Genomic DNA, 17,421 nt, shown 5'->3' on the forward strand with positions numbered 1-17,421 from the left:
CACTACTTATTTTATAACTATCCCTATATACTATTCGTAGGAGGAGATAAAGAAGTAGCTTACTAAGTAAAGGTAATAAGATATAATCTAATCTAGAGAATAATATCGATAAAGATAGTAGACTTCCTCTTCCTCGATTATCTAGAAGAGTTCGAAAGGTATTAAGAAGGCTTAATAGATATATAGTAAATAGAAAATAGAATTAAAAATATACTTTAAAAGCTTCTATAGTCTTAGAATATTATATAATTATAAAATATTCCCTAAAGAAGTTTAGTTACTATAATTAAGATACTTAAAAATATAAGGTAAATCTATATAAATTATATATATTATAAGATTTACCTATTTATTCTATTTATAGACCTATAGGTGACCCTAAGGGTTACCCTCGAACCGCCCTAGTAGCGGGGCGGTCTAAGGGTTATAAGGGTTATCTATAGGTCACTACTAGGTCTATCCGTAAATAGGGAGATCTTACTTTCCGTCTTATTAATATATAGTAAAGCGTACCGACTATAGAGGCTTCTACTTATAAGACTACTAAGATATCTAACGCTCTAATATTTAGTAATAGAAAGAAGGTCCGATTTAAGACTTAGGAAACTATTATCTATTAGAAACTAGAAGCTAACGTAGATTATTATCTCTTATCTATCTACTATAAACTCTATATATAGAGTCGTTATAAAGAAAAGGCTTAGCTATATATTACTCCGCGGATAAATACTAACTCTATAAACCTTTATACTAACGTAAATAATATAATTAACTATCTATAAAGTATTTTTATAAACCTAAATCGATAAACGGAGGCGTATACTATATACTATAAGCTTAAGATAAAGCCTAAAGAAAGTTTCACTAATTTCCTTACAGAATTTATATAGTTAGTAGAGGAAGCTATTATTATAGAAGAAAATAGGAAGCGTAATTTATACTTAAAGCTTCCCTACCTCCTATAGGGATAAGTTATATAGGTAGTTAACTTAGATAATATCTTATTTAAAACCTTTACTTAATATTATTAGAGTATATTATATAAGATTAATCTATAGTAGAAAGCTAAGTCGAACTAAACTAGAATTTTAATTACTGGAAGTAGAAGTACTATAACTACTATAACTACTTAGTCTTAGGGAACCTGTATTAAGCGGGAATCGAATACTATTATAACCGGATTACTATCCGCTACTAAGTAAGAGACATTAATAAAGAAAAGATAATACTTCTATTATAAGAAGTAAAGATATATAACTTATAAATATCTAAAAAAGAAGATAAATCTAGCTATAACTACTATAAAAGTTATACCTATTACCGATAAGATTAAAGCTCTTAAATTAGATACTAACTATAACGATCGTAGACTAGAGACTAAGTCACGTGACTATAGCTATCGTAGAGTAGGTCCGAGGTTTATAAGGTTTGCAACTCGACGACTCTTTAAAACTCGGCGACAGCGAGTTTCCTTTCTTTCTTTTCTTTTCTTTTCTTTCTCTGTCTTAGTATTTTAGTTAAATTGCACTTTTTCTTTAAAGATTTGGCTCGTAACAGGAATAGCTTCATTTCTACACTATAAACCTCCTTTTTTTACATTGAAAACTCGATCAAATCAGCCCTTTCTATACGGGATCAGTAGCTGGGCATAGCCTTATTTTTGTACTAAAACCCCCCCTTTTTGTACTGAAAACTCGATCAAATCAGTATTTTTGTACGGGATCAGCAATTGGGAATAGCTTCATTTTTCAAAATAGGGAGATCATGATATCGTATGAAATATGATACGGCTAGGGCACGTCGATATTGTATAAAGGGCGCAGATAGTACTACCCAGGTACAGTGTAAATTACAAAATCAGAGGGAAATCAGCTGCTAAGAGGCACCTTACCTAAAAAGGTTTAAATGGGTGTGCAAATAGCGAAAATGTGGGTTTTGGGGGTGCAAATAGTAGATATCTCTCTTGAAAACAGAGATGATACCATATTTCATATTACTAGAGGATCAAAGGGAGCGGCCAGCGGGAAGAAATGTTCAAAGAGGCTTAGCGCTGGGTGCCCGTAGTAATTTTGGGTGCCTATAGTAGTTCTCATTGATGACAATGAAGAGGAAGACTAACGAAGTGCTAGATGGTGATGGTGATGGGGACGTCAACGGAGCTACGAGGGCCCATAACCTGTCAGAGTCTACTGAGAGGGACGTCGAAATGCATCATGAAGATGTTGATTGAGGAAGAAGACTAACTCGGCTATGGAAAGAGGGAGATATCTGACACTTATAATCACACACTGAGAGGTATCTCAACAATCTCAACCGCGGCGGAATATCTGCGTAACAAGCTTGGGGGAGAAATATCTCCAGTACTGTTCTAAATTCCAATGGTCGCATCCCTCTGCATCAGCCGCGTCAATCTCTGCCCGGATCTCACCATCCGAGTCAAGAGTTTTCTTGCTGTTGGCAGTAATCATGATGGTCTTTGCGATGCTAGGCACACCATCTTGATCCATGACAAACAACATCCAGTATCCAGGAATGAGGACACCCGGTTCATTTGGGAGTTTGATGCCGTATGAATTCTTTCGGCGGGTCAAAGGAATCAGGCGCAGGGGAACACGGCGCTGATCCGTGTTGACAGTATGGGTGGCACTGCAGAGGCGGATGAGGGAGGCATCCTTGACAGCTCCTTTGATTTCAAGGATGAATACTCCACCCACATCTATTTCTGTAGGAAGCTTTGATAGAATCTCAGGACGGGTGCGGAGATTACCACTCGGGGTCAGGAGATACGGAGGTGTGAATATCTGAGCATCATAATGGTTCGCAGAGCAGTTTCCACATAAACCGCCACCACCGTTCAAAACTCGACCATCAGGGAGCAGAATGGAGACGGTATGGTAAACACGGACGACATTGTTTTGCTGTAATTGAATGAAGGTGTTTGTCTCGGGGTCATAAAGCTCAGGGACGAACTGTACATTTTCTTCGTTAAAGGCAGCGCCAAAAGTCTGACCACCCGCGATGAACACCTTCCCGTCGGGCAGCACAACTGAAGTATGGAAGACACGCTCAGAGTGCATCAAGCCCTCCTTGCCGGCAGGCTCGACGGTAGGTTTCTCACCCGGCTCACCCAAAGTGATGACGTGGGCATTGCTTGTAGCCCAGGACTTGTCATAATCAGGTGAGCCCCCCAATGTGAGAATTTTGCCTTTCACGGCGTCGAACATCACCGCATTACCAGACATGGAATCATCATCTTCCAATCGCTCCCCGGCAGCCTTGAAGCCACCCTCGCCCTCGGTATAGTACCAATTCATGGCTCTACTGGGGCCCGCCTGGAAGATAGTCTGGGCTTTCCAACCAAAGAGCCAGCCATGATTGTCTGCTCGCCAGGCTCCTTCCATATCGTTCGTCAACATAGGTTTCACAACTGCCCCAGGTAGCATTGTCCATGTCTGAGCGCGAGGATCCCAGACTTCCCCGTCCTTGTGGACATTGGAGCCCCCAGACCAGGATCCACCAATGACAAATACACGCCCATCAGACATCGTTGTCGACGCTTGATATCCCCGCCTCAGGTTCATCGGAGGCCCTTTGACCCAAACATCGGCAGTGGAATTGTAAAGGCTGGTTTCAGAGGCATCGTTTCCGCCAGTGACAACCATCATTCCAGTGCCATCGATGGCGATTCCGGGACAGAACATATCGTGCTGGGTATTGGTGACAATCCGTTTTGAGACGGCCCCATCTATTGGGTTCCATCGGGTCATAGCAGTCTTGCCCCCAGGAGTGGAATGAAACTGATCCGACGCCCATGAGGACCAAAGCACAATGTTGCCGGAGGCCTCTTGGGCTCCTGAGACTGGAACGATGGGGAAGTCCAAAGTTGGTCCCCACGCACCAAGTGTCGGATCATGGGGGATTGTATATAGTGTGGCGTAGACATTGAGTTCTGATATACCGACCGATGAAGGCATGGAATCTTTCGAGTTGGCCACAATTCTCACGTATCGGGCCGACACCGGCTCAAAGGCAGACATTCGCTGACGATTTGTGTCGGGCCACATTCCGTATGCTACGGGACCTTCCCAGTTCCTTCCATTGTCACTGACGTAGATTTCATGTTGGGTAATCAACGCATCGCCACCGGCATCGCGTGGAGGTAAGATGACTAGGGCGCTGACGCTATAGGCGTTTTTCATGTCAAGCGTCACATTGTGGGAGCCAGCAGTGAAGGCGCTATACCATGACGTGGTATCTTTGCCATCGATGAGATTGTGGCATTCATCATCGTTGTTGAAGCTAGTACATTGCACAGACCAGTCCCCACGAGGGACTCGGATACCCTGATATGGAGGTGACTCGTCTTCAAATGAAGGTTCCCACGAAGGGATGTCATATTCACCGTAGCCAGATACACGATCGGAGTTCATTGCCTCCTTCATGAAGGAACTGACCGCATTGGATCCCCCAATGGAGGTGCCGAGGAGCAAGGCCCATTGAAGCTTCATGGCGATTGCGGTGGGGGTAAACAAAAGATCAAGTTGGCGATGAAGGTCAACACCTTAAATCGCTGCAAGAGGTAGCACGGAAGCAGCAGATGCAGAACCATATATGAGGCCGAGTGGAGCAATCCGGTTCATGTCCAACATGTACCTATACGGAGTACGTACTCGGTAGGTAGATTTGGTGGCCAAACCAGTCCTCGATACGGAGTACAGAGGACCTGCACGGAGGACAATAGTGGATGTTGTAGAGATTTCGTTATGGACCGATATGATTCGCCGGCAGACCATAACATAGCTCCTCTCTAGCGCATGCCTCGAGATCCATATGGGAGATCGACACTGATGATCGGCAAAGATCGTCGCAGGTGGCGGACATATTCGGACACATCCCACTCCGTACTCGAGCTCGGGATGAAGAGTGAGATCATGATCATCGTCGACGGAGTACTCCGTCCGCGTGTTCAGCTTTGCCAATCTACTCTGGACTCCGCATGGAGATCCTGCATCCCACCAGCTCGCTGCATGTCGAAAGCGACTAGTGAACTCACGGTGTCGTGTAACCCCGACGATCCTGTCTCCACGCCTCTCAGCCCCTTGTGTTGCACTCCACTCTTCTGCAGCTTTTTCAGGTCGCCACGGTCACTTTCTTCAGACGCTCTCGTTGCCTTAGCTCCCCAGCTAGTGCATTCCGAGAGGTTCTTGGAAATCTCTGAGGATGGATGTGTCGGATCTAAGCCTGTCTGAACTCCACAAAGATCTTCAGCATCATTTGGTTGGCGCATATGCGAGTTACGGAGTACCTACAGCGGGGCATGTCGATCCTTTGATTTTGCAATGCATTCCAATCTGTCCATAAGCTGGACGGTAATGACCATTCATATGCGATGCCAATCTCATCAACTTGCTGAGGGAAATAGCACTCGTCAAGCGCCATGCCAATCCTTCCCTTTTTCGGACGCACGGCGCTCTTTGTCTGGATCTGTTCGGACTCCATATGTGTTCATCTCATGGAGATGGAGCAAAAGCCCGCACAATATGGGTTCTCATTACGGAGTACGGAGTACGGGGCACCAATGTCCTCCCTCTGAATGGCGGTCTGATACTCACCTAGCGAGAGCGTCCGGTCACACCGTTACTATTCTTTCTCTTCCATACTAGCAATGCACCAATGTCATAAATAAATTGAAGCAACAACCCCCTTTCCCGTTTGCCCAAACTACATCTCGCGCAGTATCGTGGGAAGCTTTCGGTCCCCGGTCCAATCCAACTTGACGTTTTTCCCTTTTCTGAACTGTCTCAACCTTCGAGACGTGGGCTTTTCACTATGGCAATCTCGTCAGCTATCCGGAAAGCCAATATTCAAGGGGATATATGGTATGTTACCGGCATCATCATGCATCTCATCCATCTGTGAGATGTGCAGTTGGCTCACTTGCGTCCCTCCCAGGCCCGGTTTACCCAAGAGATTTCAGTCATTTCTGTTCTTCCGTATCAGAAAGCCCGATGAATTCAAGAAACGGCTTCAGGCCTTTGTGCCGGAAATCACATCGGCCAAGGCTGCCTGTGAAATGAAGGACATCATTCTGGAGGAGAAGACGCTTGCTCGGAAGCAAAACAGACCGGCAAAACTACAACCCTTGCCAGGTGTCAATATCTCATTTGCCTCAACCGGGCTAGCAGCAGTAGGTTGACACAAGGTCCGGTATATCATTTCAAATGCAAATTTCCTAACGCCTTTCTCTTTAGCTGGGAAAATTCACTTTCGACGAAGGTACAGTCAAGAAAGATAAAAAGCTGTCTACTATCTTCAGAAACAACCAGCTTCGCGGTGGCCTGTTTGGGAAGGGCATGTATGACGATCTTGTGGGCGAGGGCTGGGACAATCCCGAAGAGCTTCGTGAGGCATATAAGCCCTTCGGTGAAAGGAAAGAACGGTTGATTCATGGTGTGATTATGGTCACATCAAGCCTGAGGCCAGATCTGCTTGAGAAAGTCAAGCGTGTGAAGGAACATTTCCTCAAGGAAGCCGGAAGCGATTCCGATAACTACGTCGTTAGCAATGATCCTGTCATTGATTTCTGTTTTACCAAAGAGGGGCAGACTCGCCCTGAGAAGGGGAAAGAGCAGTATGGTCTTTTCTCAATAACCCCTTGGCGTTAGTCTGACACTAATCTCTTTGCTCCTGTTTAGTTTCGGTTTCGAGGATGGACTCAGTCAACCACAGATCACAGGTTTGGATAGGGAACCTGAAGGTAAAGAGCCAAAGGCCGTCAAGCCAGGGTGAGCCCCAACTACCCCGTTCCTTGATTCTCTGACACATACACTAATTTGCTGTGATTGATAAATTATAGGATGATATTTTGTGGTCATGAGGGTGATGAGATGAATCAACCCAAATGGGCAGTTGATGGCAGCTTCCTCGTCTTTCGTGACCTACAGCAACTTGTGCCAGAATTTGACAAGTAAGTGATTCCATTTTTGCTAGTTGCTTTTCATATTGGAACTAATTTTGACAATCTCAAATCTCAGGTTCATGGAAGACAATGCTCATAAGGCCCCATTTACCAAGGATCATCCCAAGCCAAAGGAAAAGCTCGCCGCATATCTCATGGGGAGGTGGAGAAACGGTACTATCTCACTCCTCCTTCCTGGGGCCACAGAGAGACTCACAGTTTACTAACGAATCCAATAGGCACACCCGTTGATGAATCTCCCCACGATGACAGTAATGCGGCTCTTCACAAGTCGAATAACTTTGACTACCAGCCTATTCACAAGCACGACAAGTGCCCTTTTGCCGCACATACCCGCAAGATGAGACCTCGTGGAGATCTAGAAGACGACCACGCCGTTATCATTCGCCGGGGAATTTCCTACGGTGGCGAGGTTACACCAGAAGAAAAGGCCTGTCAGAAATCTGATCCAGAGCACGAACGTGGACTCCTGTTCGTCTGTTACCAAAGTGACATCCGCAACGGCTTCAACTTCCTCACCACCCGTAAGACCACCTATGACTCCTGAGTTCAGATGATAACCACTAGCCACTCTCTCTAACAATCAATACAGGTTGGGCAAGCAATCATCACTTCCCAGACCGCAAGGACAAGTTCCTCGGTGGCGATGGGCCAGGTATCGATGCAATCGTGGGGCAAAGACTATCTCACCATCCACCCCGCTCTATCGGACTGCCTGACGGTAAGGATCCCACGGAGGCCCGTATTGAACTTGACAGCTGGGTTGTACACAAAGGTGGAGAGTACTTCTTCACGCCGTCTATTGAAGCGATCCAGAACTACCTCACAGCCCCATCTGATTATCCTATGGCGCGCGACTCTAAGCTTTGAGCCTGCGATATACACCGATGTGAATGACCATCAACCCTAGATCAAGTTGAATTAGTGTTACAAGTTCTGATCTGTTCTTTGGTGGACTCTCAACCTAGCTGTATGGATAGTACGCCTTTTGCGAGCTTGGGAGGGCAGGACAAGCTTTTTCCTGATGCTAGATTTGGGATCCATGGTTTCTACATAGTACCAATCAGATAGATACCAATTTGGAGGCCATCTATTCTATATATGGTCCTTCAATGAAAGAAGAGACTACTCAGTGCACATCTCCTAGTATACAGATATTTAGTAGGTCCCGCTGGGCCACATTCGACCCCTTCAATCTTTCGATCATATCTAGTAGTGTCAATTCCTTTTTGTTAAGGTGCTTCTTAATGCCTGATCTTTTACGCAGAGACCTATACAACATATTAAGCTCTTTGACGGACTGACTCTTCCGTTTGCTAGTTTTTGGTCTGTAGGCACTATAAAGTCCCAGTTTTTCCTGGCTCTAAGAATCATAGTTTTCTCTCTTCTTCCTCCTTCTCTCTCGGTAGCTTTAACACTTCTCTTCCATCTTCTACTGCTCCTTCTATTTAGTCTCTAGTGTCCTTAGAAACGACCGGTCGTATACCTCTACAGATTTTTCAACGCGCAAAGTCGCCCTGGCTGGGTTTAACAAGGGCTCTTTTTTATTTGATCCGATGGAAGCTTCCCAAAGATCACTATGACTGATATTCATGATATCGATCCATTTTTGGTTGTTTCACTGGATTTAAAAGAGCCAATAGGCCGGTTAAGAGTTGGGAACAGCTGGCAATATTTTGAACTTCGAAGATTTGGTAAACATATGCCAGGAATCCGTAGAACAGTCGATCAAAATCCGACACTTGACAGAAACTGGTCTTGAAGAACAGTTGTCAATCATTCCTCAAGACCAAATTCTTCCTCCCATAGAATACCAGCTAGCAGTCGTTTCCGTCCCTGATGGATTTGTGATCTCACCAACGCTCAATGCCTTATGTTCTGTTCAACCTATAATAGTTCGAGGAAGATATTCAACATTACTGGGCATAAGAGAGTGGTATTCTCGCTTATGGATAGCCCTAGTGACGGTGCAACACCTCGGATTGGCTTCGAAGTCAAACTCGGAATCGAGCTAATCAATTCTTCACCAATCTCTGTCGCCAGTGGCTCAACAGCCAAAACATTTAACGCAGAATCGGGATAGCGATCTTTGATTTGCGCACCGTAAGGTTCTGAGGAGATGGTGAAAGCTTCATGCTTGTCGGCTTAGTGCTGTCATATGGCTTGAGCATCTATGATCTGATACGCCGCACAGATCCCTCCTAAGTGAGGCACATGAATGACTTCGATGTTGGACATTGTAGTCCCAGACAGAAGGTTTGACAGCCTACGAGGGCCTGGGAGATACACCGGGTTATCGACCTTCATTATACCCTTGCATCGATTGTTCTGCACGTGTGTCTAGGATGGGGAGGTAACTAGCATATATAATGATTTCGACTTCCATTTCACCTAGGAAATTGAGATATCACTATGTAAAGCACTGTATGCCAGATCGGTCAAGGGCAATCCATGAAGGACCATCCATAAATACCGTCGCGACTTGCAGTGGACTACATCAATGGACAGCAGCCTCTGCGTTAGGAACATGTAATGTTGCTGACGCACGTAGACATGAATGTACCTTATGTACATACATATAGGTGCCAGCAACATATATAGAATCTTGAGCGCTCTCACAGACCCTCGGCCAGCTCCACCACTGGACCAGTGAATGTTCTCTTTCCCCCTGCCAGGTAATAATAAATCCCCCCGATCATCATCCAGCCCATTGTCACCACAATACAGTAATTCATATTATCTGGGGTAACCGGCTTGACCGTAGGGAAAGTACTGAAAATCATCGCGACGATAAGCCAGAGGACGGCCGTGATGTTGATGATGGGCCCCCATCGCGAGCCCAAGTTGAATGAACCCGAACCAAATCCCCGGGCAATTGGCGCAGAGTTTCGGCGGCCATATATTAACATGAACACAATGGGGGAAAGGTATGAGGCATACATTCCCAGAATAGCCATAGATAATACTGCATTGAAGGCCGTTGAGCTCCCGAGATAGATCAAACCCAGTAGCATCTGAAGAAAGCCCACCACAAGGATCATACGCACCGGGACCTTCCTTGTAGGACTCACTTCCGAAAAGAATCCAGATGCTGGCAAGCCGCGGTCGCGTGCGAATGCCCAGGCGGTACGGCTAGTAGACGTCACGCCTGCGGCATTAGCAGCCATCGCGATCAAAGTGATGCAGAGCGTCAGCACTGATGCAGCACCTGGGGAGCCAGTGACATTCAAAAAGAGCTGCATGAAGGGGAACCCAGTCTTGGATTGTAGCAAGGATTCTAGGTCTCCTAGAGAGAACAATAGAATAATCGCATACACCAGGCCGATCAGTCCATTGATGGCAACACTGCCAATCATAGCTAACGGCACATTGCGGGAAGGCTTCGGGATTTCTTCGCTTAAGTGACAGGCTGCATCATATCTAGAGGAGAGTTGTCAGTCCTCATGTCGCTGTAATCTCCTGGAACGGACATACCCAAGAAAAGGATAAACAGTGCTCAGCAGTCCTACGAGCCAAGAAACCCCATTGTTGTCCCACCCACTAGTATTGGAAAATTCGGTGAAGACGTAGCTCGCAGAGTGTTTCTCAGACATCCCTCCCAAGACAGCGACGATGACGAGAAATGCGAGGACATGTAACACACCTGTTCATCGATTAGACATGTGAGCTATTCAAAATGAATATTCACTTACCGGCCGTTGTGTTGGTGTGAGGCAAGATCTTGGAACCCCAGATATTGAGAGCGGTTGAGTAGGCCAATATGAGCCAATAAAAAAGCATCCCTTGCCATCGAGCTGGTGTATATGAGTTGGAAGAGTTCAGGGTGATAAGGGCTTGCAGTTGCAATCCGGCTGCGAAGGCTGCGGAGGCGGAAAGCACCAGTTGTCCGCCAATTGAGATCCAGCCGGTAAACCAAGATGCAGTTGCTTGGTATGATACCGGCGTGAGGCAATAGACCCAGTGATATTGCCCTAATGAATTACCAGGTGTCAACATCCGGTATTGTGGTAAATATATCGAGAGGAGGCGACCATACCGCCAGCAGTAGGATAGATGGAGGCAATCTCGCCCAGCGAAAAGACAATGAACATGGTACCGACTAAGGCTATAATACTGGTGGATTCAGCTAATCAACTTTCCGAAACCGTACGGTTTTCGAGGAGAACATGGTCGACCACTTACTAGTTATAGAACAGGCATGGCGCTCCGCCGCTGGTCAGAGCCGTGGCAACAACCGAGGACAACGCCTCCCAGGTTGCCATGAGGGATATCTGAAGACATACGATTGACCATAGTGAGAATTCACGGCGGAGTTCTTGGACATGGCCGAGGGCTGCGAGTTGTTCTTCATCACTGATTGGTTTGTCTGGATTGGAGACTTTGGCGTCAACATCTATCCCAGGATCCATGATGATCATTACCGGAGCGGTTGATAAGGTACTAAGGTAAGAAGAGAAATGTGGTATGAATCTCCAGATAGTATATAGGTGATAAACGAGGAATATACAGCGAAGGGAACTAGGTGTCCTCCCGAGGTCTATATACCTTGCCCTCGTATCCAGTCACACAGGCTTACGAATACACTCCAGTTTTCACAGTTACCTAGGGATCGATGAACCTATTAAGGGGAACAATGTAAACAAGGTGAAGGAAATGGACTGTATTGCTTATCTTTGCCTTTCTCCACAGTATTTTTCCCCGCATTTTGTGCTTCCGCCGGAACCCGTTCCGACCTCGGGATCTTTCCGAGCTTTCCGGGTTTTCGTTATAAGTCAACAATCCTCCCTCGGGGAAATGTAACCAGCACTTCCTCTATCATGTCTCACCCACTTTCCATTCTCTCCATTGAGGAGACCAACTTGGCGCGCGATGTAATTAAAGCCGCCCATCCCGATGTCGTGATCGATTTTCGAGAAATCTTCCTGCAGGAACCACCCAAAGCTCAGCTCCAGGAGTTCCTGGCCATTGAACATGCCGGTCGCTTGAGCCCAACGACCTCACGACCTCCTCGTCTAGCTTTGTGTCAATACGATGTGATCGGAGTGGACCGTATTCCGCAATTTCACGAATCGGTGGTTGATGTGGTTTTGCAGTCGCGAGTGCAACACACCGTCGTGGGGAAACAACATCATGCTAGTCTGACTTTGTGAGAAATACATGGCCTTCCTCCGTTATGTTAGGCTTACTGAACTTTGAATTAGGAGCGAATTCGATGTTCTCCTCGATCAATGTATGAAATCACCTTTGTTCCAGAAAGCACTCGCGGACTTCGATCTACCTGAAGGTTTCGAGGTTGTCATTGAGCCATGGCCCTATGGTGGCTTAGATCACACCGATGAGAATAGACGTTTTTTCCAAGGCCTCTGTTTTGCTCAAGACAAGCGATCGGGGAATGATGATTCCAACTTCTATTCTTTCCCTTTGCCTATCATTCCGGTCATGGACGCTCATACCCAAGAGATCATCCGGGTAGATCGCCCCGCTACGGGCGGCAAGGGAGATGGACTCTGTGAACAAACCTTTAAGCGCGATATCATTGGGCACTGCAAGCCTTCCGAATACATCCCAGAACTGGTGCCTGGAGGAACGCGCAAGGATCTCAAGCCACTAAATGTGGTCCAGCCTGAAGGTCCATCCTTCCGAGTCACAAATGAATCTCTAGTAGAGTGGCAGAAGTGGCGCTTTCGCGTTGCTTTCAATCCACGAGAGGGTGCGACAATTCACGATGTGTCATATGATGGCCGAAGTGTGATGCATCGCCTTGCAATCAGCGAGATGGTAAATGGTTTATCTCCCTACAACACAGACACAAAGACTAATTTTGGCGCACTTCTGTAGACTGTGCCCTATGCGGATCCTCGACCCCCCTTCCACCGGAAGCAGGCCTTTGATTTTGGCGATGGAGGCGGCGGAAACATGGCCAATAACCTTTCCCTTGGCTGTGACTGTCTTGGCGTTATCAAATACTTTGATGCTATTATCACCCAAGCAGATGGCACTGCCCAGACACTCCCAAATGCGATTTGTCTCCACGAACAAGACAATGGAATCGGCTGGAAGCACTCCAACTGGCGCACTGGGCGCGCTGTTGTCACCCGACACCGAGAGCTTGTTGTCCAGTTTATCATCACACTGGCCAACTATGAATACGTTTTTGCATATAAATTCGACCAGTCGGCTGGAATTACCGTCGAGGCACGGGCAACCGGTATCTTGAACGTGGTCAACATTGACGCCGGTAAGGTTAGTGAGTACGGGAATGTCGTCAGTGGCGGTGTTCTTGCGCAGAACCACCAACATATCTTCAATGTACGCATTGACCCAGCGATCGATGGGCCCAATAACTCCGTGGTCGTGGAGGAATCTCACCCCGTCCCTATGAATGCGGTCACCAACCCCAATGGCAATTTCTATCAAGTCACCAAGCAGACCGTCGAGCGTGCATCTTGGATTGATGCCGCTCCGCAGCTTAATCGGACCATCAAGATGATTAATCCTCACAAAAAGAATGCTATTAGTGGAAACCCCGTGGGATACAAGTTCATTCCACTGGCCACTCAGACTCTTCTAGCTGATCCAGAATCGGTACAGGCACGCCGAGCTCAGTTTGCCCAACATCACGTCTGGGTGACAAAGTATCGTGACGGAGAACTTTATGCCGGTGGGCGCTACACCTTGCAGAGTCAGACTGAAGATGAAGGTGTCTCAGATGCGGTTCGGCGTGGCGACTCTGTAGTCGATACTGATGTTGTGGTTTGGAACTCCTTTGGCATTACTCATAATCCTCGTGTCGAAGATTGGCCAGTGATGTACGTTAACAATTTGTTTCCTCTGCCTCCCATCTTCCTTCATTGCATCTTACTGACTTAATATCATAGGCCAGTGGAGATCTTCCAGCTCATGATCCGACCTGCAGACTTTTTCGAGGCCAACCCCTCGCTCGATGTGCCCTCGAATAAGAATGGATCGTCACGGTTAGCTGATTCGGAATGCTGTCGGAAATCGCACATTTAAGGGAGAGACATAACAGGATGAAGCAATGTATCATAGCGCGGCTGCATTATTGAGCTACCGGAAGTTCTCCACGTAGCTGGTTTCTAGCAAGTTGACATTTTTGTTTCTTGCGCCATGTCGAGTTTTATGTTGTAACAGGTAGGTATATAGTGGCTTGTATACGGAGTATAGGTATTTGACGAATTCACCAGGCCGAATTACGATACAGCATCTCCCTTTCTTTTTTCTTTTTTTCTTTTTTTCTGTTTTGTTTTTTTGTTTTTTTCTTCCCCTTTGTCCTTCCATGTAATTATCAATCAGCAATCAGTTCCATTCTAATTTTGCCACGCATGTCCATCTGGCCACATAGGGTATGCTACAGTGCCGTTGTCGGAACCACGCGGCATTCGGTTGTCTCTTTCCGCGTTCCGAGACTTCATCCTCACATCACCGCCACTCCTCTTGCCCAGATCAACATGGTTTCGGAACCTCCGGGGTCTCCAGAGAATACGACGCGCAAAAAAAGGGCCAAATATACCCAGGTTGCTTGGTCTGTTGGCTTTGTGGGACTTTGCTTATGATGTACTGACTGTCGCAGCAACGAATGCAAGCGACGGAAATTAAAATGTAGCGGAGGATCTGTCTGTATGAGATGTTCTCGTGATCATGTTCCTTGTGTCTATTCCCATCGCTCTACTGGTGCATCGCAAGAGAGCGACCTCAAGGATGAAAATGAAAGGTGTGTTTCCTGATTTGCATCTCGGTCTGGCTATGCCTCATTGTAGCAAGCTCCACTCACTTTTTTTTTTCTCAACAGGGTGAATGTGCGATTTCAATCAGTGGATCGGCAATTGGAAGCTCTTCGGCTAGAAATGCGGACCCTTTCCGCCCGCTTTCACGAGCTGCAGTCCTCCAGTCCTGGTTCACCTAGATTGGCAGCTTCCTCTTCCGCAGGTGGCCTGCACCGCATCTTGCATGCCCCTAGATCCCCGACATATGTCGGGCCCACTAGTGCGGAGTTCGGCCTTTCTCGAGCTCAAACATCAGTATCGCACGAGGCTAGCAGTGATGGGGTAGTTGACGATCAGGGCGAGGAACTTGACCTCTCAACGACGGCCCCTAGCCCCGTCCCATCGGAAAGAGGTGGGAATCCTCTAGGGCATCCTCTGAGAAGCCTCGGGGCAGATGAAATCTTACGGCTGGTGCAAGTCTATGAAGACACGGTGAGTGTAATGTACCCATGTGTCGATTTAGATGGAGTGCGAGCATATGTGCTTGAATACTACCGTTCTTATCATTCAACCACGGAGTCATCATCAGCTTCCTCCTTTTCGCCTCAGACTGCCTCCGATCAGGACTGGTTCTCTGCGCGCGATGTTCAAGTGCTGAAAGTCCTTTTGGCGACTGCTCTGCTAGTCGAATCCCACGGTCGCAGTGAGCGGGCCGCCCAGCTTGCCGACAGTGTCGAAGATCGCTTCGCCAGCCGGTTGAAAATATCTGAGGTTGACATGAAAGAGATCCTCATTCTTACATTGCTGGTGCGTATCCCAAGCGCGTGTTTGCGTCAACACGATGCCATAATATGAAAGTGTCGTGACTGAACCTAGCAGTCGATTTTTCATTCCTATCGCGATGATGAAGTCATTGCCGGGCGTTTGATTGGTATGGCGGTTCGAGGAAGCACAGAGCTGGGTCTTCATCGTCAAGAGACGTGGCAGAAGACAGGAGGTGTTTTCCCAGGCGAATTGGAATGGACCTGGGCAAGCCGACTGTTTTGGTGTATCTATGTCTTAGACCGCAAATGTGCCTTTGGCACGGGCCTACCATTCTCCATTCAAGATTCAGATATTGACACCAACTTGCCCGAGCCTGGTCACTCTACCCCGTATCTGACTTGTATGATCTCTCATGCGCGACTCAGCACAAAGATCTGGGGGCTAGTGGTTGGATGGCCTAACCGGTCCCAAGCGGCCACCTCAGACAGCTGTGCCTATTTAGATGCACAGGTTCAGCAATGGATTCATTCCATTCCCCCTGAATTACGCTTCGATCCAACGTGGCGTTCTCCTGCTGGAGCAGAGCACACTGATCAGGCTATGATGCTTCAGGTTCTTCTCGCTCTACAGGCAAACCAGCTTCGAATTCTCGTCTATCGGCAAAATTTGCTCAGCGACGAGCGGATATCGGAAAATATGGCAGGTGCCTCGACTGCCGTGGAAACGGCCAAGCGCACCGTGCACATGTTACACTATTTCAGCCGTGTCTCGGGCATCTACTATCAACGCCCGGAACCATTCAATTATTTTCTCTTATCTGCCCTTGCGGCGCTCTTCTTGGCCGTTCTTCATGCCCCGGCGCGTTTCAGTCATGCTTGTCGGCCAGAGTTCTACACAGCCGTGGACATGGTTCGCCGCTCAGCAACCCGCGCCCGTACTTCTCGGCGATTGCAGAAGATTATCCACAGCTTGAACCGAATTCGGTTAAACCTCAGGTGGGATCACGAATCTAGTCGACATCTATCTACTCATCGCGCATATCCCCCAAGCGCAGACTCTGGGCATGAGAAAGAGCTATCTGAGTCAGTTTCACAACCCACTCCACCAAAGCGGCCTTACTCCGCACTCGAAAATTGGGATATCACACCGCTGCCGACTACAGGAGAGCCTGCTGGAGCACAGTGCGCTCCTAGCCTTCATCATACATCGGGGGCAAATGCCTCCCAGACCTCATCCAACACATTCTGGGCAATTTCTCCTGGCACAATGGCTAATCCTGAATCTAATGGCTGCGAGGACCTGAGCAGCTTTTTCGAGATCGCCGGTGGGTTTTATTTCGATCCCCATTCCAGTACTGGTATTGCCGCTGGAGTAGACGTGGGGTTGCCCAGTGGCGTGGATGCCTTCCATGCCGAGGACGAGGCGCTGACACGAGTGATGGCGGGTTTGCTGTGAACTTGAGGCCTCTTTCATCTCTCCAAATACCCCCAGGCTTCTGCAGAGCAGTACCAGGATCGGCAACCACTGGGCACATGAGCACTCAGTTGAAGACGTTGAAAGGTCCTCAGGATCAAGGGCAGCCGATGGGATAAAGACTATTCACCATGGGATATCAAGGGCTAATTGAAAGAGGAACCGCTGCAGGACCCTCTTATTTAATTATCCACAGAAATGTACATAAGCTCGTCGGTGATCTCATATTTAACTGGCCTATAGCCTAAACTCGGTTTACCCATGTCGGTAAATATTCGGGTATTTGTTCTTTTACCCGACTGATGAAACGGCGCTTGTGTCGACTTGGGATTCCCCGATGGCGTGTTTTGCATGGCACCAGGAACTGACATTCAGCTATTCCCACCAGTCGGTGCTTTACTTCCCCGCAGTCCTGTTCTCCCAGTGCTCTCCTCCGCATGTTCCTCATCGCTACGGGCTTAGCGTATATTCCTTTCCCTC

General features: G+C 47.4%; 5 protein-coding genes across 5 annotated transcripts; 3 read left to right on the plus strand and 2 right to left on the minus strand.

Moving 5' to 3' along the window:
- Positions 1–2,309: 2,309 nt before the first annotated feature.
- N7457_000008 (Galactose oxidase/kelch beta-propeller) lies at positions 2,310–4,508 on the minus strand (the record flags this gene model as incomplete). The annotated part of the gene is made up of 1 exon (XM_057171076.1): positions 2,310–4,508. One exon carries the CDS (start codon positions 4,506–4,508, stop codon positions 2,310–2,312), a length of 2,199 nt encoding a protein of 732 aa, XP_057034979.1.
- A 1,321-nt stretch (positions 4,509–5,829) lies between these two features.
- Positions 5,830–7,849, plus strand: N7457_000009 (Dyp-type peroxidase; the record flags this gene model as incomplete). Its single annotated transcript, XM_057171077.1, has 8 exons — positions 5,830–5,879; positions 5,953–6,187; positions 6,252–6,631; positions 6,696–6,785; positions 6,857–6,967; positions 7,035–7,132; positions 7,198–7,503; positions 7,572–7,849. The coding sequence occupies 8 exons, from the start codon at positions 5,830–5,832 to the stop codon at positions 7,847–7,849; spliced, it is 1,548 nt and encodes a 515-aa protein (XP_057034980.1).
- Positions 7,850–9,594: 1,745 nt separating this feature from the next.
- Positions 9,595–11,388, minus strand: N7457_000010 (uncharacterized protein; the record flags this gene model as incomplete). Its single annotated transcript, XM_057171078.1, has 5 exons — positions 9,595–10,399; positions 10,454–10,622; positions 10,672–10,950; positions 11,016–11,092; positions 11,162–11,388. 5 exons carry the CDS (start codon positions 11,386–11,388, stop codon positions 9,595–9,597), a joined length of 1,557 nt encoding a protein of 518 aa, XP_057034981.1.
- A 408-nt stretch (positions 11,389–11,796) lies between these two features.
- On the plus strand, positions 11,797–13,993 carry N7457_000011 (putative copper amine oxidase; the record flags this gene model as incomplete). The annotated part of the gene is made up of 4 exons (XM_057171079.1): positions 11,797–12,125; positions 12,181–12,757; positions 12,818–13,788; positions 13,858–13,993. 4 exons carry the CDS (start codon positions 11,797–11,799, stop codon positions 13,991–13,993), a joined length of 2,013 nt encoding a protein of 670 aa, XP_057034982.1.
- An 851-nt stretch (positions 13,994–14,844) lies between these two features.
- On the plus strand, positions 14,845–16,923 carry N7457_000012 (transcription factor domain-containing protein; the record flags this gene model as incomplete). Its single annotated transcript, XM_057171080.1, has 2 exons — positions 14,845–15,510; positions 15,583–16,923. 2 exons carry the CDS (start codon positions 14,845–14,847, stop codon positions 16,921–16,923), a joined length of 2,007 nt encoding a protein of 668 aa, XP_057034983.1.
- Positions 16,924–17,421: the final 498 nt, after the last annotated feature.

Source organism: Penicillium paradoxum, assembly GCF_028828445.1.
Source record: "Penicillium paradoxum strain IBT 22861 chromosome Unknown utg000002l_segment0_segment0, whole genome shotgun sequence".
NCBI lineage: Eukaryota > Fungi > Ascomycota > Eurotiomycetes > Eurotiales > Aspergillaceae > Penicillium > Penicillium paradoxum.